This window comes from Chiloscyllium plagiosum, unplaced genomic scaffold, assembly GCF_037043375.1.
Source record: "Chiloscyllium plagiosum isolate Xiang-an unplaced genomic scaffold, Cpla_swu_hap1 HiC_scaffold_48, whole genome shotgun sequence".
In the NCBI taxonomy this organism is placed as follows: domain Eukaryota; kingdom Metazoa; phylum Chordata; class Chondrichthyes; order Orectolobiformes; family Hemiscylliidae; genus Chiloscyllium; species Chiloscyllium plagiosum.
This window is the reverse complement of record NW_028270186.1, coordinates 10,844,076-10,870,531: the sequence shown is the minus strand read 5'-3', so window position 1 is coordinate 10,870,531 and position 26,456 is coordinate 10,844,076. Positions and strand designations below refer to the sequence as shown.

Genomic DNA, 26,456 nt, shown 5'->3' with positions numbered 1-26,456 from the left:
GTGGAATCTGTTCTTGATCGTTCGAAACTTGTCATTCATTTTAGAACAGAAGTGCAGCGGATGTATGAAAACAAGGGCAGAATTTGCAACTGTTACATGAAAAGATGAAAAAAGTCCAGCAAAGAGAAAACTTACAGCTACAACAGAATTACTAAAAAGACTCTGAACGTAGTCAGCCACTTTTGGAGCAGCCATTCTCTCTGGGTCAGATCCACCAATATCCCTGCATACAGTTCTGTAAAGACAAAAGTGATGATATTAAGTCAGAGAAATGAAGCGATTTGTTAGCAATGAGCTGTAGTCCTAATTTAAGAGCATGATGGAAAAATGATCAAGTTGATATGCGAGCTTCAAGACATGTCGTGACGTCCCTCACAGGAGTACAGAAGTAAGGAGTCCTGACCACAGAGTGGCAAAGTCAGGCTGATAGTAACTAACAAGAGGAGATTACATGTCTCAGTAAAAGTGGATGATGGTTGCCACATTTGTGACCAATGGTCAGTAACTTGTAGTTGACTCAAGCAGTTTTCAAGTCTAAAAAAAAGTATATGAAAGATGTGACGCTTCAATGGATATTCAGTAATAATTGCAGATAACCCCAAGCTACAAGCAAAATAACTACCCTTACATTCAAGTAGCCTGACCAATGACCAGAGGGAATACCAGTTGAGTGAATTAGTTATATACTAGTGCTGTGTATAGATCTTAAACTCAACTTGAAATGCTGCAATTCTACAGCTTTCTACAGTCAAGAACGTTAGAGTGACTAAGCAAACATTATAATCAGGAGCAGTAAGATTATATGTGCCAGCAGCAGCAACTGAACTCTGGACTGGAAAATACAATACCAAACAGCAAGTGAACACAAACTGCAGATGTAGCAGTAATGCCCAAAACACAAGGAACATTCTGTTGCAAGACAGACAAATAAAACTTACGCTAACAGCCCAAATTAGTTATTATGTGGTTGCAACATGCATATAATAACAGACCCAAATAACAAGTATGGAGTTGGTTAATCAGTACATTAAGTAACCAATTTTATCCCAGTGCTAAGAGATGGCTTTTTAAACCTACACAATCCTTGGGAAATTCTTACCTGCCACTCTCCAATGCTGATGACAGCAGTACAAGCTTCTTCCCTTCCTCCTGACTTGAGGCCCATACTACCAGAAAATCTACTTTAGCTGCCTTTTCTGGGCATGTCTCACGAATCTCCAATGGCTGCAATACAATGAACATTGGAATAGATTTACCAATCTCTGCAAGATCATTTTGAATTAAGACAAATGATCCAACATGTCATCAGCTCAACCAGAAAACTTAAGTGGTCTTATGTTCAAAACTTCTTGGCTGCCATAATGGACCTTGTATCCAGGAGGTGGTGGCTCAGGAGGTATTAATCGCAAGACTTAGCAAATGTCTTGGGGACCAGGTATCAAATCCAATGTCTTGATGACAATGAACCCTTGGTCAGTTATCAGAAAAACCCATTTGGTTCACTAATGTCCTTCAGGGAAGGAAATCTGCCATCCTCATCTCGTCAACGTGCTACTCCAGACCCCTATCAGGGAAGTAACAAGAGGGAAAACATACTTAAATCATCCTTACCAGTCTACCAGCTGCAAATGCATCTGTCCGTGACAGTTTCCCTAACAGTGACTGCCGTACAGTCCCTGTGGAGACAAAGTCCTGCCTTTGCATTGAAAATACCTGCACTTGTGTGTGGCACTGTAACTGTGCTACACGGCTAGGACTACAAACAGATCTAGGAACTCAAGACCAGATACCTACAAAACGCTGTGGGCCATCAACAGCAGCAGAATTGTACTCCAGCACAACATTCATATCTCATGGCCAAGAAAATCCCAAACTCAACCATGACCATCAAGCCAGGGATCAACCCCAGTTCAATGCAGAGTGTAGGAGGGCACATCAGGAGCAGCACCAGGCAGGCATTCTTAAAAACGGGCAATAAACTTGGTGAAGCTACCAAAACAGGACTACTTGCATGGCAAACAATATGCAACAAGTGAGAGAACTCAGCAATCCCACAACAAAAAGATCAAATCTAAGCTCTGCAGTCCTACCATATCCAATGATGAATGGTGGTGGGCAATAAGACGACTCACTAGAGGAGACAGTTCCACAAATATTCAATGATGGAAGGACCCATCACATCAGTGCAAGTGATAAGGCTGACACATTCACAGGCAGCGCCAGCCAGAAGCGCTGAGTGGATAATCCACCTCTGTTTCTTCCAGTGACTCCAAGCAATACAGATGCCCATCTTCAGCAAATTTGATTCAATCCAAATCACGTTAAGAAATGGTCACAAACACTGGATTCTTTTTGTTTCCTTTCATCATTCATGGGATAACAGCATAGCTTGAAGTATCATTTAGTGTCCATCCCTAATTGTCCAGAAGACAGTTAAGAGTCAACCACATTGGCTGTGGGTACGGAGTCACATGCAGGCCAGACCAGGCAAGGATGGCAGTTTCCTTGCCTTATTGACATAAGTGAACCAGATGAGTATTTCTGACAATCGTCAAGATTCATGGTCACCATTCAACCTGTAATTCCAGTTTTGATTTAAAAATTGAATTCAAATTTCACCATTTGCCACCAATGAGTCCAGGTCCCAGGATGAACAGTCCAGCAATAACAGCACTTGTTCTTGCTAGACGAGGCCAAATTATTTCACAGTAAGCAGTCAGCAAGTACAAAGAGCCTTCAATTCATCCCATTCCAACTTAACTGCAAACATTTCTATCCTTTAATGCAATACCCTACTCACCACATACAAGGCATGCAGAGCTCCAAGCAGAGTCACTAATGGAGCTTCTTTGAAAAGCTCGTCAGGGGGACAAACGAGGAGGGGCTTCATCATGCCAGATTTCAAAGCACTAGGAAAGACACAAAAGACCCATGAGCTTTGGTGCAATATCACTTCTTTTTCAAGCACATCTTTCCATTTTATTGTCCCCGTATGGTATATGATAAAAGCAGGCAGAAAACCTCTCTGCATCACAAACAAAACCTCGCATTTTCACCGTCTGAGTAAAGTGTATTTAGAAATAAAGCTGGAAAAGCAGACTGGCCAACATTTCTTGCATGCAGTCTAGTTATCGCTGTGAAAAATTGGTGGGGTGATAGAGACAGGCTGGTCAGATGAGCTGATCAGTGGCAAATGGAATTATATCTGGGTAAGTGCCATATGATGGCTTAGGAAAGAAAAACAAGGCAAGGGAATACATGATGAACATTAGGGTGCCGGGAAACAGAGATTCAGAGGGATCTTGGTGTTCATATACATCAGTCTGTTAAATGAGCATGTCAGATGGACCAAGCGTGAAGAAGGTTTACTTGCCTTGATCAGTCAAGCATCAAGTTTTAGAGTAGCTAGGTTATGCATGAACGTTGATTAGCCCCCAACAGGAGTACTGAGGGGGGAGGCAGTTCAGGAATCTACAATATAGGAGGGCCTAGACTGTATTGGACAGGCTGCAGAGGAAATTTACCAGAATGTTGCATTGGTTACACACAGTTTTAGATTGGACAGACTCAAGCAGAAGAGATTCAGGGGAGTCTTGATCGAGATAAAAAATTTAGAAAACAGCACAGATAGGGCAGACAGGAATAAAACATGTCTCCTTGGTGTCACCAGAGGCAGAGATTTAAGGGAAGAGACACAATGTCATGACAGGATGTGAGGAAAATCTTTTCACTGAGAGGGTGATGGCAATCTGGAGCACTTTTGCTTGTGAAGGGTGGGAGGAGCACAAACTGTCCAACCATTGAAGTAGCATTTTGATAAGCACTTATAGCGCCAAGGCATGCAAGGTTGTGGGCCAAGAGCTGGAAACTGATTAGAATAATTTGGTAATTGTTTTTGGCCACCATGGATGTGATGGGCCGATAGGCCTTTCTATATGCTGCAGATCTGTATAACAAATAGTATTTCATAAAACGACTGACAATTATTTTGCTTCTTTTCAAAAAAGAGTACAAAGACAACACCAGTTTCATGATTTCAGATTCATTCAAGTAAACATAAAGGAAACATATAAAGAGAGAGAGACTGACTATACCCAACACTGGACCACATACCGTTTGATGCCTACTACAGCTGCATCACTGAATCTCCGAACATCATCATAATCCCTGTTGAGGGGTCCTGTGGGTGAAAAGATCTGTGCAAGAAAAAAGACAACAATCCAATTATCTCACCATTTGGACAGATACGCATCCTAAATTCGGAGAATTTGCCTTTTCAGAGTCGTGCAACAAGTCAGTAAAGGCAGGTATTTGAGCTTAAAAATGTGTTGCTGGAAAAGCGCAGCAGGTCAGGCAGCATCCAAGGAACAGGAGAATCGACGTTTCGGGCATAAGCCCTTCTTCAGGAATAAGGAGGGTGTGCCAAGCAGGCTAAGATAAAAGGTAGGGAGGAGGGTGAGGGGCGTTGGGAATACGATAGGTGGAAGGAGGTTAAGGTGAAGGTGATAGGCCAGAGAGGGGGTGGGAGCGGAGAGGTCGGGAAGAAGATTGCAGATCAAGAAGGTGGTGCTGAGTCTGAGGGTTGGGACTGAGAAAAGGTGGGGGGTCAGTCCCAACCCTCAGCACGCCAGGCAGCATCCAAGGAGCAGGAGAATCGACGTTTTGGGCATGAGCCCTTCGTCAGGAATGAGGAAAGTGTGTCCAGCAGGCTAAGATAAAAGGTAGGGAGGAGGGACTTGGGGGAGGTGCGTTGGAAATGCGATAGGTGGAAGGAGGTTAAGGTGAGGGTGATAAGGTGAGGGTGATAGGCCGGAGTGGGGGTGGGGGCGGAGAGGTCAGGAAGAAGATTGCAGATTAGGAAGGTGGTGCTGAGTTCGAGGGTTGGGACTGAGACAAGGTGGGGGGGGGGGGGGGGGGGAGGGAAAATGAGGAAACTGGAGAAAGCTGAGTTCATCTCTTGTGGTTGTAGGCGGAAGATGAGGCCCTCTTCCTCCAGCCGTCGTGTTGCTATGGTCTGGCGATAGAGGAGTCCAAGGACCTGCATGTCCTTGGCGGAGTGGGAGGGGGAGTTAAAGTGTTGAGCCACGGGGTGGTTGGGTTGGTTGGTTCGGGTGTCCCTGAGGTGTTCTCTGAAACGTTCCGCAAGTAGGCGGCCTGTCTCCCCAATACAGAGGAGGCCACATCGGTGCAGCGGATGCAGTAAATGATGTGTGTGGAGGTACAGGTGAATTTGTGGCGGATATGGAAGGATCTCTTGGGGCCTTGGAGGGAAGTAAAGGGGGGGGGGGGGGTGTGGGCGCAAGTTTTGCATTTCTTGCAGTTGCAGGGGAAGGTGCTGGGAGTGGAGGTTGGGTTGGTTGGGGGTGTGGACCTGTCGAGGAAATCATGGAGGACGGATGATACGATGTTTCCCTCCCCTCCCCTATCAGCATTCCAAAAAGACCACTCCCTCCATGATTCCCTCGTCAGGTCCACACCCCCCACCAACCCAACCTCCACTCCCGGCACCTTCCCCTGCAACCGCAAGAAATGCAAAACTTGCGCCCACACCTCCCCCTTGCAGGTCCTTGGATTCCTCCATCGCCAGACCATAGCAACACGACGCAGCACCATCTTCCTAACCTGCAATCTTCTTCCTGACCTCTCCGCCTCCACCCTCACTCTGGCCTGTCACCCTCACCTTAGCCTCCTTCCACCTATCGCATTTCCAACACCCCTCCCCCAAGTCCCTCCTCCCTACCTTTAATCTTAGCCCGCTTGGCACACTTTCCTCATTCCTGAAGAAGGGCTCATGCCCGAAACGTCGATTCTCCTGGTCCTTGGATGCTGCCTGACCTGCTGCGCTTTTCCAGCATCACATTTTCAGCTCTGATCTCCAGCATCGGCAGTCCTCACTTTCTCTTTGTATCTAGTCTAGTTTAGAAGACCAAGAGCTGAATTGATTGAAACACAAGATCCTGAGTCTACAACTTTGGGATCACAGATAAAAAATAAAGCATTGCACACTGAAGATAGAGGTCAGGTGATTTGCTTTCATTCAGGTTTGAAATGCTCCTCCAGAAAAGCAGTGTTATTCCAGTCTTTTTAAGGCAGAGGGAAATAGATTATGGAGAAGCAGGTTTAAACAGCGCAGATTTGAAAGAGCTCTTGAAGAAGTGGGTGACTTCACAGACCAAAAGCTGGGATGTTGAAGCAAGTTGTGTTTACACTGCAAAATCAGTTGGGCGGGGGGGGGGGGGGGGGGAGAGAAGAGAAAGACAAGACAAGACGCAAGTATTGATTGTCCCAAAAAATCAATTGCAAACCAAAACATGAAAATCTACATATAACCTGACCAGCTAAAATTCTAAAAGTTCCTAATACCTTTCCATGCACGCAGAAAGACAGAGACACAAAGAAGAATTGGTGTGTTGGGTGGAGGAAAGGTCCAGGGCAAACAACTCAACAACTTGAGCCCAAGGATTTGGCAACGTTCCCACTTGGTTCCCCAAGAGCAACTGTTCGTCAATTTTCAGTAGGACCTCACTTATTCAATGTTTGAAGGTTGAGTCACCTTTTCCGATAGCTATTCATGTTTTAGAAGGCACTTGGAGCTTCTTCCTGGAGAGACACCACTCAATGAAGCTTTATACACATTTCCATAGAGTATCCACCTCAAAGTTCACGCTGACCATCTTCTCAAACTACACTAGTCCCACTGGCCTGTGCTTGGCCCATATCTCTCGGAATATTTCTTATTCACGTGCTTATTCAAAAGTCTTTGAACCGATATAACCATACTCATATCCCACCTCCTCCTCTGGCACTCCACACATGAAACACTCAGTGCAACAAAGTTGCCGCTCATGTCCTTTTTAAGTTTTCTCTTCTCACCTTAAAAATCTGCCGAGTTTTGAACTTGTCCACACACATGAAAAGACCCTTGTCACACATGTTCTCTATGCCCGTCATGATTTTTTAAACCTCAAGAAAGGTCACAGTGAACAAAGTCCCAGCCTTTCCAGTCCACTTGAACTCAAACCCTTCATTCTCACCAACATCCTAGTAAATCTGTTCGGAACCCTCCCCAGTTCAATAATATCCTTCCTATAGCAGGCAACCAGGCAAAACACACAGTCATCCAAACTGGGCCTCACTTATATCCTGTACGACCTCAACAAGGTACACCAACTGGGAGGCAAATTTTAAAGCATTATATTTCCAATGTCTCTGTTGGACAACACTAACGATGACCCTACCATTAATTGCATAATTCTTGTTCCACTCTTCACAGCACTGCCAGTCTGAAATTAGGTCATTGATGTTCTTGTATTTAAGCACAGGACTAATGAAACTCAACAGTACCAATAACAATACAGCCAAGTGCCAATATTAGTTGTCTAGTGCTGTGTAATTGCAAAGACATCACACCAATGAAAAACAGAACCCAAGTCATCAAATACTGTATAAACTTAAAATATGCTTCTTTTTAAAATGTCATCCAGGAAGAAGATACTAATTAGTTTCCTTTGACTTTTTTTTTAAATTTAGTGTCCAGTATGGTTACATGTTCCATAAACAAAAGAAATCTGAACTTTGAAAAAGAGAAAAAAAATTTTGATCTGTAAACCTTCCAGTGTGACCATATTCTTGCATATCTCAGGCAACTGAGATTCCTCAGTTGGTGTGCTGATTATTCTTCAGCAAAGCAGTGGAGAATATTTTCCTTTCCTGACATGCAACAATGCCATTTCCAGTCTGTGTTGTGACAAGCCAGTTTACAATGAAATAAAAAGAATTCAGACGCAAAACACAACACAGGAAACTCGAACCCTTGAATACCCTTTCAACCCTCCATGACAAGCACACAGTAACAGCAGTGTGCATCAGCTGCAAGACACACAGCAGTACATTACGAAGGTTCCTCAGACAGCACCTTCCTCAGGTGCAAATGAGACCACCTCAAAAAGGACACGGGCAGGAGGTACAAAGGAACAGGAGCATTCTCTTATGTTCCCTCCTAAGCAACAAACTGTCTGACTTGAAACTAAGTCGCTACTCATTCAGGAACCGTTGGTAAAAATGCTGGAACTCCTTTCTCATCAGCAACTCGGGGCAAACAAATGCTGGCCTTATCATTAAAAATAGGTTCTCATTAAAGACTGTATTAAACAAATGCTGTGCAATTCCAGCGAGGTGATAAGGTGGTCCTAGCGATGGGAGTTAAGGAAATAGCTGGAGAACTTAATAAGTACTTTGCGTCAGTTTTCACAGTGGAAGACATGAGTAATATCCCAACAATTAAAGGGAATCAGGGGGCTGAGTTGAGTATGGTTGCCATTACAAAAGAGAAAGTGCTAGAAAAGCTAAAAGGTCTTAAAATTGATAAATCTCCTGGCCCCAATGGGCTAGATCCTAGAGTTCTGAGAGAGGTGGCTGAGGAAATAGCGGAGGCGTTGGTTGAGATCTTTCAAAAGTCACTGGAGTCAGGGAAAGTCCCGGATGATTGGAAGATCGCTGTTGTAACCCCCTTGTTCAAGAAAGGATCAAGACAAATGATGGAAAATTATAGGCCAATCAGCCTAACCGCGGTTGTTGGTAAAATTCTAGAATCCATCGTTAAGGATGAGGTTTCTAAATTCTTGGAAGAGCAGGGTAGGATTGGAACAAGTCAACATGGATTTATTAGGGGGAGGTCATGCCTGACAAACCTGTTGGAATTCTTTGAAGAGGTGACAAGTAGGTTAGACCAGGGAAAACCAGTGGATGTGGTCTACCTTGACTTCCAAAAGGCCTTTGAGAAGGTGCCACACACGGGAAGCTGCTGAGCAAGGTGAGGGCCCATGTGTTCGAGGTGAGCTACTGGTATGGATTGAGGATTGGCTGTCTGACAAAAGGTAGAGAGTTGGGATAAAAGGTTCTTTTTCGGAATGGCAGCCGGTGACAAGCAGTGCCCCGCAGGGTTCAGTGTTGGTGCCACAGTGGTTCACGTTATATATTAATGATCTGGATGAAGGGACTGGGGGCATTCTAGCAAAGTTTGCCGATGATACGAAGTTAGGTGGACAGGCAGGTAGTACTGAGGAAGTGGGGAGGCTGCAGAAGGATCTAGACAATTTGGGAGAGTGGTCCAGGAAATGGCTGATGGAATTCAATGTGAGCAAATGTGAAGTCTTGCACTTTGGAAAAAAGAATACAAGCATGGACTACTTTCTAAACGGTGAGAAAATTCATAAAGCCAAAGTACAAAGAGATCTGGGAGTGCTAGTTGAAGATTCTCTAAAGGTAATCATGCAGGTTGAGTCCGTGATTAAGAAAGCGAAAGCAATGTTGTAATTTATCTCAAGAGGGTTGGAATATAAAAGCACCGTTGTGCTACTGAGACTTTATAAAGCTCTGGTTAGGCCCCATTTGGAGTACTGTGTCCAGTTTTGGTCCCCACACCTCAGGAAGGACATACTGGCACTGGAGCGTGTCCAGCGGAGATTCACACGGATGATCCCTGGAATGGTAGGTCTAATATACGAGGAACGGCTGAGGATCCTGGGATTGTATTCATTGCAGTTTAGAAGATTAAGGGGAGATCTATTAGAAACTTACAAGATAATACATGGCTTGGAAAGGGTGGACACTAGGAAATTGTTTCCTTTAGGCAAGGAGACTAGGACCCGTGGACACTGCCTTAGAATTAGAGGGGGTAAATTCAGAACAGAAATGCGGAGACATTTCTTCAGCCAGAGAGTGGTGGGCCTGTGGAATTCATTGCCGCAGAGTGCAGTGGAGGCCGGGACGCTAAATGTCTTCAAGGCAGAGATTGATAAATTCTTGATGTCAAAAGGAATTAAGGGCGACGGGGAGAATGCGGGTAAGTGGACTTGAAATGCCCATCAGCCATGATTAAATGGCGGAGTGGACTCGATGGGCTGAATGGCCTTACTTCCATTCCTATTTCTTATAAGGTCTGCTCCCACCTGAAATGCTCACTCACCACTCTTGCCCCTGGAAAATCTGGAGCATTGGCCAATACCACTTCTTTCTCGACTGACGCATCAATCTGGAAGGCAAACATTTCATCATCACTCATTTAAAAAAGTTAACTTCCATCAATTAAGACCCTGATAAACTAAAGCAGCCACAGGTGAGGAATACAAGGCAGGTAAACAACATGATAGACTTGAGTGCAAAGTTGCCTCTCCATTTGGGTTAAACAACATTAGGTAAATGTCCAGGGTGACATTTGCAACTGGGAAGATTAAGTGAAGCTAACTAGTGTACATCATGCATCTGTTACTGTCTCAAGTTGTTGTGGTGCCAAGTTTTCTGCCGACAGGAGACCTCAGCATACAAAAAAGTCTCCAAAGGTATCCAGCTGCAGTTGACACAGCCGATATCAGGAGAATGTGAACAGAAAGACAAACATTCAAATCCTTACTGCAACAACACATCTCTTCCTGTTCCCTTCTGGAATGTTGTTCACCACCAATCTGTCAAAAGAGCAACATAACTACAATCGACAGAGGCTGAAAGAATTACTTTGAAACTTCAAGTAAAAGGAAACAACTTAAAGTAAAAGGCTCAATCAACCAGTTCGCTAAAGGCTGATGATTGCTCTACAAATAACACTGTTTTATTACTGAAGAAACAAACAAGATTTTAAGAGCAAAACAGGGAGTTTGATGATCTTGATTTTTGATAAGAAAGTGAATTCTATGACTTAGTTCTCCTCCTACCCATGATTTTTACATCAGGTCAGCATTTCCTACTATGTATATGTCTATGTGGGACTTGAAAAATGAGAGAAGTTGAAGTTGCAAATTGATAAATGAGCAATGTTTTTCTTCCTTCACTATAAATCATTTGTTCAGGAGGTAATTTCAGTTGCTAAAAATATTTTCTGGTCAGCGGCAAAAATCTGGCCTCTACTCCTTTGAATTGGATCTAAACAGTTAGTTAAAATTGCACATATTGCTAATTTACTCAAACCACAGGACTATTGTACTGGATATCAAGTACCTAATGAAAACAGGTTCACAGGTGCAGTGAACATGATAATACTGGTGTACTTACAGATTTGTAGCGGTTGAGTGGAACTTTCAATTGTTGTAGATCTCCAGTAAGCTTGTTGATGCTGTCGGTAACTAAGACAATACCATCACAAGTTGGCCTGTGTACCACAAAATACAATACTTTCATGACATTGTTATTTTAATTTGACATCATTGGAGATCATAAACCAACAAATTTTCTCAACATTTACCAATTTGATTCCAGTGGGAAACTGACAGAAACATTACCTTAGTGCAGGTAAAATATGCAAAATGAACTTCTGCCCATCGTTATTCAAGAAATTATAGATACACTTAAACGTCAAAGCCACAAACTGTGTAAACCAAATCCAGACTTTTGAAGAAAGGGAAGCACTCTCAAGTGATGAAAGCTGTATTAAAAACTTAGCATTTTGGAAATTTGTTTTATTTTCAAAGAAAAATCATGAGGAGAAAAGGTTACACCTGACAAGTTTATTTTCTAAAACGTCAGGGTCAGAAAGTAATTGTGGAACATTGACACAAACATATGAATCCCAAGGAGACACGTCCTTCGGGGTGAATTTCCATATTCCTGATGATTTTGTCTGCAGGAAGTGTCTTTTGTTGCAAATCCCATCAGATCGCATAGATTGACAGTTAGAGGCAATAAGGAATTTACAGGAGCGAGGGGGTATGATGGATGGCAATTACATGGAGAGACCAATGACCGATATAGTCAGGAAGATGGGTTAACGCCAGAAATGGTAGGAGGGATAGGCAGGTAGCGCAGGAGTCTCCTGTGGCTATCCCCATCTCAAATAAGTCTGCTGTTTTGGAACATGTGGAGAGTGATGGACTCAGGAGGTTGTAGCACGAACAGCCAAGTGTCTGGTCGTGAGAATGTTTCTTATGTAACGAAGGGTACATCAGGTTCCAAGCAATCAACTGTAATAGGGGAGTCTCTAGTCAGAGGCGCACACAAATGTTTCTGCAGACACAACCAAAACATCAGAACGGTAATGTTGCCTCCCTGCTGCAAGGATCAAGAATATGTCAGAGAGGGAGGGATCAGCAGGAGGTCATTATACGTACTGGAACTGACAACACAGGAAGGGAAAAGGATAAGATTATGAAGGGAAAATATACAAAGTTAGGGAGGAATTTAAAAAGGAGATCCTCAAGGGTAGTAATATCTGGATTACTCCCAGCACTGAGCTTGCGAGGTTAAGAATAGGAAGATAGAGCAGATAAATGCGTAGTTGAGAGCAGATGCTGGGAAGAAGGATTCATATCGTTGGATCATTGGAATCTCTTCTGGGGTAAAAGTGACTGGTATAAGAAAGAGGGATTGCACCAGAATCGGAAGAGGAATAATATACTGGCAGGGAGATTTGTTAGAGCTGCTCAGGAGGATGTGAACAAGCAAGGTTGGGCAGGGGAGCTCAAGGAAATAATGAGACAAGAGCTCAATCTGAGACTGGTGCAGTTGGGAAAAAAAAGGGTGAGTCCAACAGTCAGGGCAGGCAGGAACACAGTAAAGAACAAGGTAGGACTGATAAATGCAACTGCATTTATTTCAATCCAAGAGGCATAACAGGGGAAGGCAGATGAACTCAGGGCATGGTTATGAACATGAGACTGGGATATCATAGCAATTACAGAGACAGCTCAACAACGCACAGGACTGGCAGTGTTACGTTCCAGAATACAACTGCCATTAGAAGGATAGAAAGGGTGGCAAGAGAGATGGGGGAGTACGTTTTTTAGTAAGGGATAGCATTCCAGCTGTACTGAGGGAGGATATTCCTGGGAATACATCCAGGGAAGTTATTTGGGTAACGGAGAAATAGAAGGATGATCACCTTTTTGGGGATTGTATTATAGAACCCCCAATAGTCGGCAGAAAAATGAGAAACAAATTCGTAAGGAGATCTCACTTATCTGTAAGAATAATAGGATGGTTATGGTAGAGGATTTTAACTTTCCAAACATAGACTGGGACTGCCATAGTGTTAAAGGTTTAGATGGAGAGGAATTTGTTAGGTGTGTCCAAGAAAATTTTCTGATTCAGTTTGTGGATGTACCCATGAGAGAAGGTGCAAAACATGACCTACTCTTGGGAAATAAGGCAGGGCAGGTGACTGAGGTATCAGTGGGGGAGCACTTTGGGGCCAGCGACCACAATTCTATTAGTTTTAAAATAGTGATAGAAAAAGAATAGACCAGATCTAAAAGCTAAAGTTATAAATCGGAAGAAAGCCAATTTTGACAGTATTAAGTAAGAACTTTCAAATGTTGTTTGGGGGCAGATGTTCACAGGTAAAGGGATGGCTGGAAAATGGGAAGCCTTCAAAAATGAGATAATGAGAGTCCAGAGACATGATGTTTCTGTTAGGGTGAAAGGAAAGGCTGGTAGGTGTATGGAATGTTGGATGACTAGAGAAATGGAGGTTTAGATAAAGAAAAAGGAAGCATATGTCAGAGAGAGAGAGACAGCAGAGATCAAGTGAATCCTTTGAAGAGTATCCAGGCAGTTAACAGAGGAAAAAGAAAATATGAGATAACTTTGGGAAATAGAGTTAAGGAGAATCCAAAGGGATTTTATAAATATGTTAAGGACAAAAGGGTAACTAGGAAGAGAATAGGGCCCCTCAAGTATCAGCATGGCAGCTTGTGTGTGGAACTGCAGGAGATGGCCAGACACTATAACAGTATTTTGCATCAGTGTTTACTGTGGAGAAGAACACTGATGATACACAATGTGGGGAAATAGATGGGGACATTTGAAAAATATATGTATAACAGAAGTGGTGCTGGATGTCTTAAAACACAAAAGTGAATACATCTCTAGCACCTGATCAGATGCACCCTCGAAGTCTGTGGGAAGCTTGGGAAATTGGCCATGTTCAGGGATGTGTAGATTAGGTGTGTTGGGAAATGCAGAGGTCACAGGGGAGAAAAGGGTTGGGGATGGGTCTGGGTGGAATGCTCTTCAGAGGGTTGGTGTGAATTTGTTGTGCCAAATGGCCTGTTTCAACACTAACCAGGGTCCTATGAATTCCACAAACAGTTGCATCTCATTTTCATGTGCTTTGGGAGAAATTTGAAGTGGTTATAAGTATTTTTTGAAAAGTTTGAGAACAAAATTACATGTTATTCATTCGAATTTGGTGCTTTTGCCAGAACAAAGACAGCTACTTTTAAAAAGAGAAAAGATCCTGTTTGTAAAGACAAAGAGTATTTACAACACAAGGCAACATCCATTCATATTGTACTCACTCTGTGGCTTGCAACTCAGTTGTGAAGAAAATTTCAGGAATCCTGCAAAATAATTTATTTTAAAATCAGAGTTAGCATCTTTAGTTAAAGATGTCATTTCACCAACATCAAAAAAGGCTCAAATCTCAGATTCCTGCATTCACCAAGTTGTTACTTGCAACTTAATTTTACAATTATGTACACCAAATGGAGGCTGAGATACTTAAGACAGTACTTCAATCTCAATGTCAAGGTACTCACGATGAAAATGATAGATTGAATTAGTCAATTCAAGAGATGCCCTTTTGCAACTTGGCAGTGACTGCACCAACAACTTAGACCAGGCCAGTACTGGGGCAAAATGACTGTGGTTCCAAGTTTGCCGTTGTTTTCAGGGTGAACAGGTTTAAAATAAAGGAACTTGAACTTCAGATTTAAAGGCCATTTCTATCATCACACATGGGATATCCATCGCACTTTAGTTTATTTCTTGGAAGTGTGGTCACTTTATAATGCATGTTGCAGCCAATTTGCATGAGCAAAACTCAACTCCAATCCTTATGACAAGGAGAGGGACAGAGTCTCAGCAGAATAGCAGCAGCAATCAAGGGTCCAAAACCTAACATCAGTATTCAGATGACATACTCGTAATTTCTACGTTTTAAAGACTGCATCTGTTGATCAGTAAATAAATGACCTGGCATTTCAAAGCATGGCTATCATATGCATAGTGTAGTCTATGGTCATGGCCAATCTTAACAAATGAAATGAATTCAACCACCAGTTAAGGTCAGTAAACATTTGCAATTCAAGGCCGAAATCTATAAACATATGAAGATTTTTAACTGCAAGTTGAATTTAAAATTAACTTGATGATGAGTTTGGAATCTGTACAAATGTTAAGTTTGAAAACAACCATTTATTAGACAAAATCTGTAAAACCTGCCATAAAATGAAAACAACCAAGTAGCATCCATTAACAAAATGGTTCTAGTGTCTTCGTTCACGTGTGCTTCAAACTCAACTTTGAGCATAAAATTTTGCCACAAACAATTTCTAGTAGTAAATTCACAATTGACCATTCTCAAGAGCCAGGTGGGTCATAAGAACCTTACATTATAAGCCTCTGAGGTTTTGTCGGAAACCTAACATTGCTTTATATTTCATAATAAACATAGCAAAGCTTCTGTTATGTTTAGTTAGGCTGTGGAACAAGGAGAATGAACAATTCTCTTATCACAGCAGAGGTAGAAACAGGCTTTACCCAGTTGGACACCTTGATTACTTTCAGCAGGCTTGAAAAGTGGTGATTTGTATTAGTTGGTCATTTGACAGTCAACTAAATTGTATACAAGCAATTTCCATTGTCAGGATACTTTGTCTTTTTTTTTTACAATGAGGACAGTGATCAAACATAAGTTGAAGGGGGATCTTCTTTAAGAAAAAAAAAGTTTACGATGGTAGCATGTCTAACTCGGAGTTGAGCCGGAAGACCAAGAACATTAATTACAAACTGCACAGAGAACAAAAACTCAAGGAGAACTAATGATATCCCAATGACTGATGCAAAACAATTTGATAATAGTAGACAGACTGTTGGTCATTTACCAAATTCTACAGACTCTGGAAGAGGACATATAGATTGGATGGTAATGAATGGAAATCAACTATTTAAGAAGGATGGCAGAAAGAAAACCTTTAATTGTCGATGAGTTAGCTTGACATGGATAGTGGGAAAAATGCTGGAGCTCATCGTAAAAGTACTTGCTGAACACATGGAATATAGTGACAGGATCAGCCAGAGTCAGCATTGGTTTAAGAAAAGTCTTTACAGACCAGATCAAATCCACTCAAAATATATTACTAAGGCCCAGATCACAACACTGCATTTTAAAAGGCAAGTCTAAGGCACTACATTCCAGATGCAACTCAAAATGATCAAACTGCCAGGCTTGAAGCAAAACACACTTTATTTTCAATCTAATTAAAATACAAATAAAACCATAATAAGTTTACTGTACTAGAAAACTTAACAGAATAATATTTGATTTAACTATTAAATAACTGTTCCAATGGAGTAACAACCCAAAACACACCCTTGGCAAAGGCAAATTCAATAAAAGAGGTTATCTCACATGCAATTTTAGCAGCAGCAAGAGAACCCAAGTTTTTAGCTGTAATGTGAACAGAAATCATTGAAACCAGCTGTGGAAGCAACTATTGAATGTAAAGCTAAAATCCTGGTTGTGTGGAAGCTTGATCCCACCCTTGATGCTGTTTTATTTGTTCCAACTTTAAAACATTCCAAGGCCTCAAAAGCTGTCAACTTCATTAGATGGGAACAGAGCATTCAGCACCTATCTCAACCTCTCTTCACAAAAAGAAAACACAACACCTCTTAAAGCCACAAAAGGAAGTTGTGCTTGAAAAATATGTTGAAACTTTGAGGGTATAATTAGTTGGAATCACTTCTGCAATTTCCCCTCTCTCCCTCCTTGAAGACTGGCATATGACAAAGCTTAAAAAAATTACATGTACTTAGAAGCAGTCAACAGATCTGAAAAACGTCAAATAAACTGAAACCAGAGGTCTTTTGATTAAGAAAGCCACTGTTCAATTAAATATATGTGAAAAACAGCACCTGTGGGGAAAACAAACCAAGTGAAGTGCCTTATGGGGGGGGTTAATGCGAGCAATCAACTACCACAAATCCCAGACCGTTCACACAAGTTCAACATCAAATATGCAAGTCTCCCCATTTCTCTAATCTTCTTCGATGTAAGTTCACAGAAAATATAGATCCAGTTTCTGAACTTAAAACAAGTTACTACATATTGCAAGCATTTAGATTCCAGCTGCAGATTAGCAATTAGCAGCGATGTCTGACTGCTCGGTAAAGTTCTGACCACACACAAACAGGCAGAGGACGAGTGTGAGGGGTGGAACGCTATCCAGGGAACGCAGCTCATTGCACAACGTACTTCACTCATATCAGTCACCTTTGTATTAACGGGCACTCATTTACAGTATTTTAAACGTTGCCCAACCTCCAGCCACCCCAGAGCACTGAGCAACTGATAAAATACTTGCAAAAGCAAGTCACTGAAGACAACTGCGCACAAGATCTAAGAAAATAAACTTGCAGATAAAAAATTTCCGTTTGCGCAAAAAGTACACACTAAAGATGATCGGGACACACCATTTAAATAAAAATCTCGAAAACGATCACAATGGGCTCGAAACATGAACAGCTTCTTTCTCTCTCTGCCAATGTTTCCAGAGCCACATAGTTTCTCCAGCACTTCCTATTTGTGTTAAAGAAATCAGTGAGAATCAAAGTCGGGCATCCAAAGGGAGAGCACCAGTAGCCTCCCTGATGGAAATTTCGGGTCGCATCCTATTCCAGAAAATTCTCAAGATCCCCGTTTCACCCTACATGGAGCTGAGGCACCGATGGGTTAAAACAAAAGTTTGCGGGTTGAGGAGAGGACGAAAGAAATCAGCTTCGGAAAATAATGTGCATCGGGGTTTTTGATTTGCGACGCGCGCTCACCTCAAATTCGACCCAAGGGCCTCCATCACTCCCGCTCGAGCTCAGCGACAATCCTCTCTGAACCGTCCGTCCCTGCTCCACGCTGATACGCTGTCAGCCGTCACGTTACCGCCCACCCACCGCTGATTGGTCCGCTCTTCGCCATGACCCTTGCCTCCTGAACACGGAGGTCAACTCTGCTTCGTCTGCTGTTTTTGAAGGGAAGGAGGTACAGTAATGGTACAAGAATTCCGCTTTCGCTGTCGGCCCCTTTGAGGGATTTATGCAGAAAGCAAAACGCTGGGTTCACTTACAGGTCTGGCTGAAAAAAAAACGCCAAGAGCAGTTCTCGTGAGCGAGGGACAGAAATCTGAAATTTGCGGTGTTGACAGAAAATAATATGTTGTAAAGTCAGAGCTGCTGCTGGTGTAAATTGATTTTGACAAATATGAAGGTACCAGTTTTTACTCAGTGGATTCTGTGTCAACTAATTTTACATGTCGACCTAAGTCAGGTGATCTCAAGCCTACGCAGTTGCTGGAAACCCAAGCCACATTTCCTTCTCTCTATTCTCTCCCATTGCCATTTAGATCAACGTTAACCTGAATTCGACTCTTTCCGCTGTATCTGAAGTGGAATACAGGTTTTCCTCAGCTCAGATTCTAGCTTCGCTCATTCTTGCTTAATAAATCTTCAGAGTCGTCGAAAATAACTGTCGAAATAATGGTCGAAAATTATTTTAGTAATGCTAGAGATCTGAAAATGAATACAAAACCAATCGCATGAAGGAGCATAAGTGTAAAAGGCAGAGTTCATGTTCAATTTCTGTGAAAAGTTACAATTGGAACAGGTTTTGAGCAAAGGGTGGGTGGAACATTGAGAGAAACGAAGCTCACTGTTGAATAATTTCAGTCCAAGTCAAATTCTGAAGCAGTCTTTATTCATACGGTCTTGCAAGCTGGGTTACCCCCCCCCCCCCCCCGATCAGGAGGTTACATTACAATTTATACAGTTCAATTGAGTCTCTCGGTATTCCCCCTTTTACTTCATATCTGGTAGTTGTATTGCTCTGTGTAGTTGCTAATCTAATCGGTTTACCACATGTCTGTGGCCTGTTGGTGGTGTGCAACCCCTCACCTTGATAGCCGGGTCTTATAACTTTTGTTGACGCAACACTGAGTCTTATTTGGTTACCTTATTCATACTAACTCCCTATATGCGTGACAATTGCAATGGTCATGTCAATACATCTGTTTCTGCCAGTCGACCACTTCCCTTTTCAGTTGGTTATTTCTTGGTATATACTCTCATGATTCTGCCTTGCGACCTTATGATATTTGCAGAAACAACAACCGTTGCAAGGGCCTCTCACAAACATGGATAGAGGGAAAACTGTACTCGAGCAGAAAACAGGAGTGATTAAAAGATAAAAATCTATTCTGTACGGCCAAATTTAATCTCCAAGTGAAAAAGAAACAAAGTATGTATCAAAAGCTGGTCGGCTGACAGAAAAATGAATAAGAAGGCAGAGGAAAGGAAATGAAACCCAGCAGAGTTTACATTCTGGAATGTTTGAACTCTGTTGGATTCATAAGGCTGCTAAGTGCCAAAATGAAATATGACATATTGTTTATGAAGGTTTCATTGAGCCTCACAAGAGTAATCAGCCAAGATCATCGATGTCAATGTGAGAGCATGGTGGAAATTGAATTCACAGCCCAAGTGAAGCTTGGAGTTACTTTTGAAAACTGAACAGAGGTGTTCTGGAGTCACCCAATCGACATTCAATCTCTACCAAGTAAAAGTCCACACTGGGACCAGCAAATAGTGTAATAGATTGCATTAAGTACAAAGAAATTGCACCTTCATCAGGAAGGAGTTATTTGTGACCGAGGTTGCTGAGGAGAAAGGAAATAAAAGGATCAGTGTTCCATCTCTTCCATGTGTGCAAAACTGCCAAAAAAAGGAACACAAAAAAAAACAAATGTGTGTATACTGTAGATCTGAAACAAAAACAGCAACTGCAGGTGAAACTCAGCAGGTTTGGTAGCATCTGTGGGGAAGAACAGAAAGTAAACGTTACAAGTCCCATCAACTGCTTTTTTGCCACAGATGCTGCCATACCTGTTGAGAGGACTCCACATTGAGTTCTCCAATTTCAAAATACCTCCCTTCCCACCCCCTCCTCCCTGCCACCAACTAGATTCATTCCTCCCATTAACCAACCAAGCCGCACCCTCTACCAGTCTTCACCTCTCCCCACTTCATCACCCTGCCTCCACCAGCACCTTTATCTGCCCTGAAGAAAGGTTACACCTGAAATGTTGACTTCTCCACCTTCTGATATTGCTGGCTTGCTGTGTTCTTCCAGCCTCCTAACTGTCTATTCAGGTGAAGAAACAACATATTGGTGCTGACAGAGTACGAACCAGAGTATCACAGAGGGAACAGACCCTCCAAATTCTGGAAAGGGAAGGAAGGGGTACTGGTTTATTCCTCAGTGACTGCTGAAACATGGTCTCTTTCTTAGATTTGCATGCACATAGAAGAGAGATAACACCTGCCCTTGTACCTGCACTCTTATGGGCAGCCCAACATAGCTTCCATTTGGAGATTTACATATAGTGCTTTCGATCTCTTGTCACAGAATTACAATATGATCTCCTCAACATTGCGAAGATTAATCACTGACTGGAAGACTACACTGCGGAGCACCTCTGATCAATTCACAGCTGTGAGCCTGAGCTTCAAGGGGCTTGTCATTCTAATTCTCCACTTTACTGCAAACTGATGTCTCCAGTGAGACTCATCAGAAGTCTCATAAACAGTACTTCGTCTTTCAGTCAGGCACTTTACAACCCTCTGAATCGACAATCAGTTGAACAGTTTCAAGCAACAAACCTTATTCCCTTTCTCCAACTTAATTTGTCCTTTTTTAGCCAGATGCATACCACCTCCAGCACGACTTTATTCCTTTTCTTGCTGCATCTCTCTTCTTTTTGCTTCTTGGGGACTAACTTATTAATTCTCTCCTGATTTCTATCAGATCAAAGACCTCCCTTTTGTCTTTGTCCTGCCCATTCTTTGTTCGAAACCAATTTACATCTCTTCAACTTTTCCCAGTTCTGACGAAAAGTCACAGATCTGAAACATCAATTCTCTTTGTCCATTTACCAGGATGCTAGCTCACCGAAAGAGTTCCTTCATTTTTATTGCTCAAATTCTTGCCTTTTCAAACCATGATCCTTTCTGTTCAGTTCTGTGGGAATGTATGATGTTCTACATGGTTAACACTAAATACTCTGAATTTTCATTTGCCAAAGAACAGGAGTTCATACATCCAAATACACTTATGCCAATGTAAGTTACTCAGGTACATACGGACACTTGAATTTTATTTCTATTTCTCCACATTCTACTAAGTTCCACTCATATAATCCCTTTTAATTGTGCTGCTGTCTCTGCTTCAGTCAACACTTTGCAATGATTATTTCAGTGAAAAAAACTTTTCAGTCACCAACTTTGTTCATAATGACAAGGTCAGAATTGTAAGACACTTAAAATGCCCTTATTTGGTGGACTCCAAGGAATCATTTTGTCAGCATCATTCCACTTTGAGAACCTCAATTCTCCATTGAGAATCCTCACATATTCACCCAACGTAAAATCAGTGCTCCTCTGCCTACCTCCGTTTTTCTTTAAAGGGCCACCTCTCACTTCTTCTCCTGTTTCATTTATTTCTGGTGTCCATTCTTTCAGTCATGACAATTTTGCCTTTGGTATGGTTCTCCTGCTTTGAAAAGACAGCTGAAAATCTTTCGCTGCAATCTTCTGTGCCCCTGAAAATTCTGTCTTTCTCAATCAGTGTATTTTGATGTGTAAAATGTTGTGAAACATATTTCTGGCACGATGAATGCTCTCAAACATATTTCTGGCACGGTGGCACAGTGGTTAGCACTGCTGCCTCACAGCGCCTGAGACCCGGGTTCAATTCCCGCCTCAGGCGACTGACTGTGTGGAGTTTGCACGTTCTCCCTATGTCTGCGTGGGTTTCCTCCGGGTGCTCCGGTTTCCTCCCACAGTCCAAAGATATGCAGGTCAGGTGAATTGGTCATGCTAAATTGCCTGTAATGTTAGGTAAGGGGTATGGGTGGGTTGCGCTTCAGCGGGTCGGTGTGGACTTGTTGGGCCGAAGGGCCTGTTTCCACACTGTAATGTAAACTAAACTAAAACTAAACAGTAAACTAAAATGCCAGTTCTTTATTTTTCTTGATTGCATCCTCTGAATTGTCAGGAACTAGGTATGGCAAGGAATTACCAGGTTTTAAATTGTTACTTCGTGGGTGGGCTGTGCTCTAAAACATGAAATTACATACATTGTTACTGTTTGGCACAAGCTCTGCCCTGATCAATCCTCTTCATTACTTCAAAAACTTCAATCAAGTTGGTGAAACATGATTTCCCATGCTCAAAGCCATGTTGACTATCCCTAATCAGTCCTTGCCTTTCCAAATACATGTACATCCTGTCCCTCAGGATTCCCTCCAACAATGTGCCCACCATTGACATAAGGCTCACTGGTGAATTGTTCCCTTGGCCCCCTTTTAAACAGTGGCACCACATTAGCCAACCTCCAGTCTTCCGGCACCTCACCTGTGACTATTCTCTCTCACCGTCACTAGGCTCCCATAAGATGCATCAATACTATTTACCATCTTGCAAATCATTTAGTAACAAGTTCCACATTCGAAGTGATCGCTGTGAAGATTAGTTAGTATCTCCGAGTTATGGCTCATGATTTTGGATTCCCAGCACAAGCAAAACCCAATGATAATTTTGTTTCTGATGAAGTCATACAGGAGCTGTAAGATGTAATATTTTATTAAAAATTTAATTTTGGGAATTCATTCCAGGTCAATCTATTATGTCTAACTTAGTGTTCTCAAATTTCAACTATAGAGGAACCTCAATTATCTGAATATTGATTATCCGAATTTGGATTATCTGAAGAAGATTTCAAGTCCTGCAAAAACGTTACAGGGTGACTGTGTGGAGTTTGCACATTGTCCCTGTGTCTGCGTGGGTTTCCTCCCACAGTCCAAAGATGTGCAGGTCAGGTGAATTGGTCATGCTAAATTGTCCATAGTGTGAGATGCATCAGTCAGAGGGAAATGGATCTGGGTGGGTTACTCTTCGGAGGGTCGGTGTGGACTTGTTGGTCCAAAGGGCCTATTTCCACACTGTAGGGAATCTAATCTAATCTAATCTAATCAAAGAGGTAAGTGTATTTGATTTATCTGTACTGAAGAACATGTTAAAATGCTGGCAAAAACAAAAATAAACACAAGCAGCTCAAGCATCAGTGACTGGATATCTTTTAGGTAAGGGTTAGTTACACAGCCCTTTGCAAAAGTAAGTGTTTTCCAGTATTCCCGTCACTTTACTGGGCCATTCGTGAAAAAAAAATGGCCAAGAACATAAATACATGCTCAAGGTGGTGCCTCTATCTTTCTAACGTGACACCGAGCTCCCAGAAACTGATAAATGCTCTTGCAATCGTAGAAACTGTTCAGGACTTTGTTTAATGCTGGAATTTCATATACAATATTTATGTGAAGGTAAGTCCTTCTCAGTTTAGCTTGTAATTTGCAGAATGCAAAGATGAGTTGTTTAAATAGCAGACTCATTAAAATTATAGATTATAACAAATTCTCTGGTAGACCACAGCATTAGATCAATATGGCTTCCCTTGTAAAATTGATTATCTGAATAATCAGTTATCCAAACGAAATCGTGCCCACCCATCTCATTCAGATCATCAAGGCTCCTCTGTATACATAGCCTGATTGATTTAGATCATACTTGTCAAAAATGTCAAGGATAAACAATCTGACCTGTTTTAGTGGATGAAACAAAGGATAGGAGTTCATGTGTGTCTCATAGCTCTTCAGCTTGAAATGTTCAATGCTTTAAAGACTTGCCAATATTTTCCTTTTCCAACATTTATCCAATTCATTTAAAGTGATTTGATATGCTCATTCATTCACCACTATGGGACACAAACTACTGTTGAGCAACTCTTCACATGAAGACAATTTTCTTAGTTCATTTAAAACCTCAATACTCATCAAGCTCCAATGGCTCATGATTTGTGTGTAAATCAAATTTGGCGAACTTAATTCTCTCCTTTAAAAAACCCTACATCCTAGAATCAAGGATTCCAAGCAAAACTGCAATCTGTGAGAATCATGGGAAACTGTCCACTGACTGCAGTCAAAGCTGACACAAAGGAATATGGTTGTGGTTGTTGCAGGTCAGTCATCTCAGCTCGAGGACATTGCTGCAGGATCTTAAGATGTCGGAGCAAAACTACGCAATGTAGCCCATCAAGTCAGCCCTGGCGTTCAAGAGATCATGATTTTATAATCCTGATTTCCACTTCCTGCCTTGATTGTGGAACTCAGCTATCTTGGAGATTAAAAAAAGTAAAAGGGATAAAAAAAGTTAATTATTTGGGGAGAGGGTATGTTGAGCTTTTTGGGGTTTAAGTCAAATCAATCCAGAAAGGAACATGTAACTTCAAAACTTTGGTTTGATGACAAGATACTAGGTTCATTGTACTCTCAATATCTAGAACATTACTATTTCATATAAAGTAGTTATTAGTTTTTTTTTAGTGAAGTGAGATTGAAAATACCTGGGTTTTCAGATTTACAGGAAAAACATCAAAACATTGCTGGACCCTAATGAGATCAAAATTGTCCTAATATGGAATCTGGGTTCAGTTATTATGTTGGAGAAAGTTATAGGTTGTGAGCAGGAAACTAATAGTGGAACTTTCAAATTCAGAATAGGCATTTTCAATTTGAGAGATGGACACATTTTGGGAGTAAGGAGATAATATTGATCTGTGAAATGGTGAATATTTGAGGGGCATTTTGCCACCACTTGGATATAAATAGCAAAGGTGCAGACAAGTTGACAAAACAGGTCAACAACTTCCTTTTGTAAATGTTTTGCATTTCTATGTTTTCAGATTGTGGAGATTCGAATTTCACGAAATGTAATTGTTGAAGTGATATGAGTGTCGCTACCCAGGCCTTCATTTTTATCTATCCTTGAAATTAGCATTGTCGATTTCAGTAAGTTGCAAAGGCATAGATAAGGATTTGAATAGCAGATGGCGAGTGGTTAAATTGAAATCAAGGGATGTGAGAAGTAGACCTCTGTTTTCTTTGTGGTGTCCAATATCTGGTGTTTAAAGTTTAGCTTTAGGTGAAATGAAATGTCAAGATGATCAGTTTGACTCAATGAATATCATTATCAGATTCCTCCTTTAATCTTTCTTCTCACAGAAATAAAACATCTCTAATTTGAAAGCTATATCATTCATACGTTTGGTATGATATCCTTCTGATTGTGGTATATTAGAAATTACTCATACATCTCCAACTTACTATGTTTTGCAAATGATTGAGAAGTTTCAATAAACAGCTACTTTTCTATCAAGAATATCTGACGAAGTTGATTAAATCACCATATTCAGTTTTATAATGCAGGCTCTTGTTCAAGCAACTCCATTTCTCCATTTGGTCCAACTTAGAGCTGGCACTATTTGCTCACAAGGCAGTTACTGTTTCCAAGTGAGGCAGCTTTCTGCATCGAAGAGTGCAAGAATGAGGCTCATCCAGTTCCTGACTGTTGGTGATCAGAATGGAGTCAGATTGGGAGTCGAGAAGGATGGAGGAAACATTATTGATTTGAATTCATTTGACAGTTCCCTACCTAGAACCATGAAGGAGTTTCTAGAAATAGGAGACACAGCTCTGGAAACTGCGAGAAGGTATTTAATTGTTTTGTTCAGTTACTTTAGAATGATTTGTGATCTTCCACATCTCAGCTGATGTACACCCTGCTAATAATCCATAGCTGTAGATTTTGAAATCAGACTCCCTATCTCCAAGACAGACTACCAATTAAGGCTGATGAACCCTACTAACTCAAAGCTGTCTGATTTAAAGCCATCAAACATTCCCATTCACAGCTCTGCCCACAGAAATAAACAGCATACCTGAAGCTGGCTCTGATTAAGCGAGATAATTTGAAATATTTACTTGGTGATATGTTTTGTGATAACCATGCAAATTCTTCCAAACCCTTTCAAGTTGAGAGTCTGAGTGTATCATCACTACTATTGTACTCTTGGATCACTCTGCTTGTCTAAATATTGATACTGTCTGATCAGATGTTTACAGATTTAAACTTATTATTGAGAGTCTGCGGTTGGTCAATGTGAAGAACTTGTAAGTTAACAGTAACCTTCCAGTATTTTTATGTTTGCAGAGCTGTGAATTGTGGGAAAAACACCAGATGTCGCTCAGAAATAACACTTCTATCACCAATAACAAACCCAGACAAAGTGGTGTGTGTTGGAATGAACTACATGGATCACTGCCTGGAGCAGAATGTAGCAGTCCCAAAGGAGCCGGTTATATTTAGCAAGTTTGGTAGTTCGATAGTTGGGCCTTACAGCGACATCATTCACCCAGAAGAGAGCAATGTGAGTGTGCTTTTCTTCCACAGTTGGCAGCAAGAGGACGAGAATGTTTCTCAGAAGGAAGAAGCCAAAGACGACTTCGGTAGATGTAGGAAGGAGTTGA

General features: G+C 41.6%; 3 protein-coding genes across 15 annotated transcripts in view; 1 reads left to right on the top strand and 2 right to left on the bottom strand.

The window, feature by feature from the left end:
- The window catches only part of LOC122543106 (putative aminopeptidase W07G4.4), a 75,930-nt gene extending 58,028 nt beyond the window's left edge, over positions 1–17,902 (bottom strand). For all 6 annotated transcript variants that reach the window (XR_015754857.1, XR_015754858.1, XR_015754856.1 and 3 more), the window contains exons 1-8: positions 17,818–17,902; positions 14,286–14,327; positions 11,047–11,143; positions 9,968–10,033; positions 4,114–4,196; positions 2,801–2,909; positions 1,100–1,224; positions 136–235 (exon numbers count right to left, since the gene is read on the bottom strand). Coding sequence is in view for 1 of the 6 variants with exons in the window: in XM_043681370.2 (XP_043537305.2) it covers positions 136–235; positions 1,100–1,224; positions 2,801–2,909; positions 4,114–4,196; positions 9,968–10,033; positions 11,047–11,143; positions 14,286–14,327; positions 17,818–17,843 (648 nt within the window). In the remaining 5 variants the exon portion in view is untranslated. The remainder of the gene's footprint in view (positions 1–135; positions 236–1,099; positions 1,225–2,800; positions 2,910–4,113; positions 4,197–9,967; positions 10,034–11,046; positions 11,144–14,285; positions 14,328–17,817) is intronic.
- Positions 17,903–17,953: 51 nt separating this feature from the next.
- The window catches only part of fahd2a (fumarylacetoacetate hydrolase domain containing 2A), a 30,641-nt gene continuing 22,138 nt past the window's right edge, over positions 17,954–26,456 (top strand). For 2 of the 8 annotated variants that reach the window (XM_087984351.1, XM_087984350.1), the window contains exons 1-3: positions 18,065–18,112; positions 25,356–25,639; positions 26,140–26,356. In XM_087984351.1, the coding sequence (XP_087840477.1) occupies positions 18,080–18,112; positions 25,356–25,639; positions 26,140–26,356 (534 nt within the window). In that variant the 5' untranslated portion in view covers positions 18,065–18,079. Of the gene's footprint in view, positions 18,251–25,342; positions 25,640–26,139; positions 26,357–26,456 lie in introns of those variants that run through there. The other 6 variants (XM_043681374.2, XM_043681372.2, XM_043681376.2 and 3 more) reach the window with 6 other exon arrangements.
- Positions 18,224–26,456, bottom strand: part of LOC122543105 (glycerol-3-phosphate acyltransferase 1, mitochondrial-like) — a 103,099-nt gene continuing 94,866 nt past the window's right edge. The window contains exon 23 of the transcript XR_015754852.1: positions 18,224–18,508. The gene's annotated coding sequence lies outside the window, so the exon portion shown is untranslated. The remainder of the gene's footprint in view (positions 18,509–26,456) is intronic.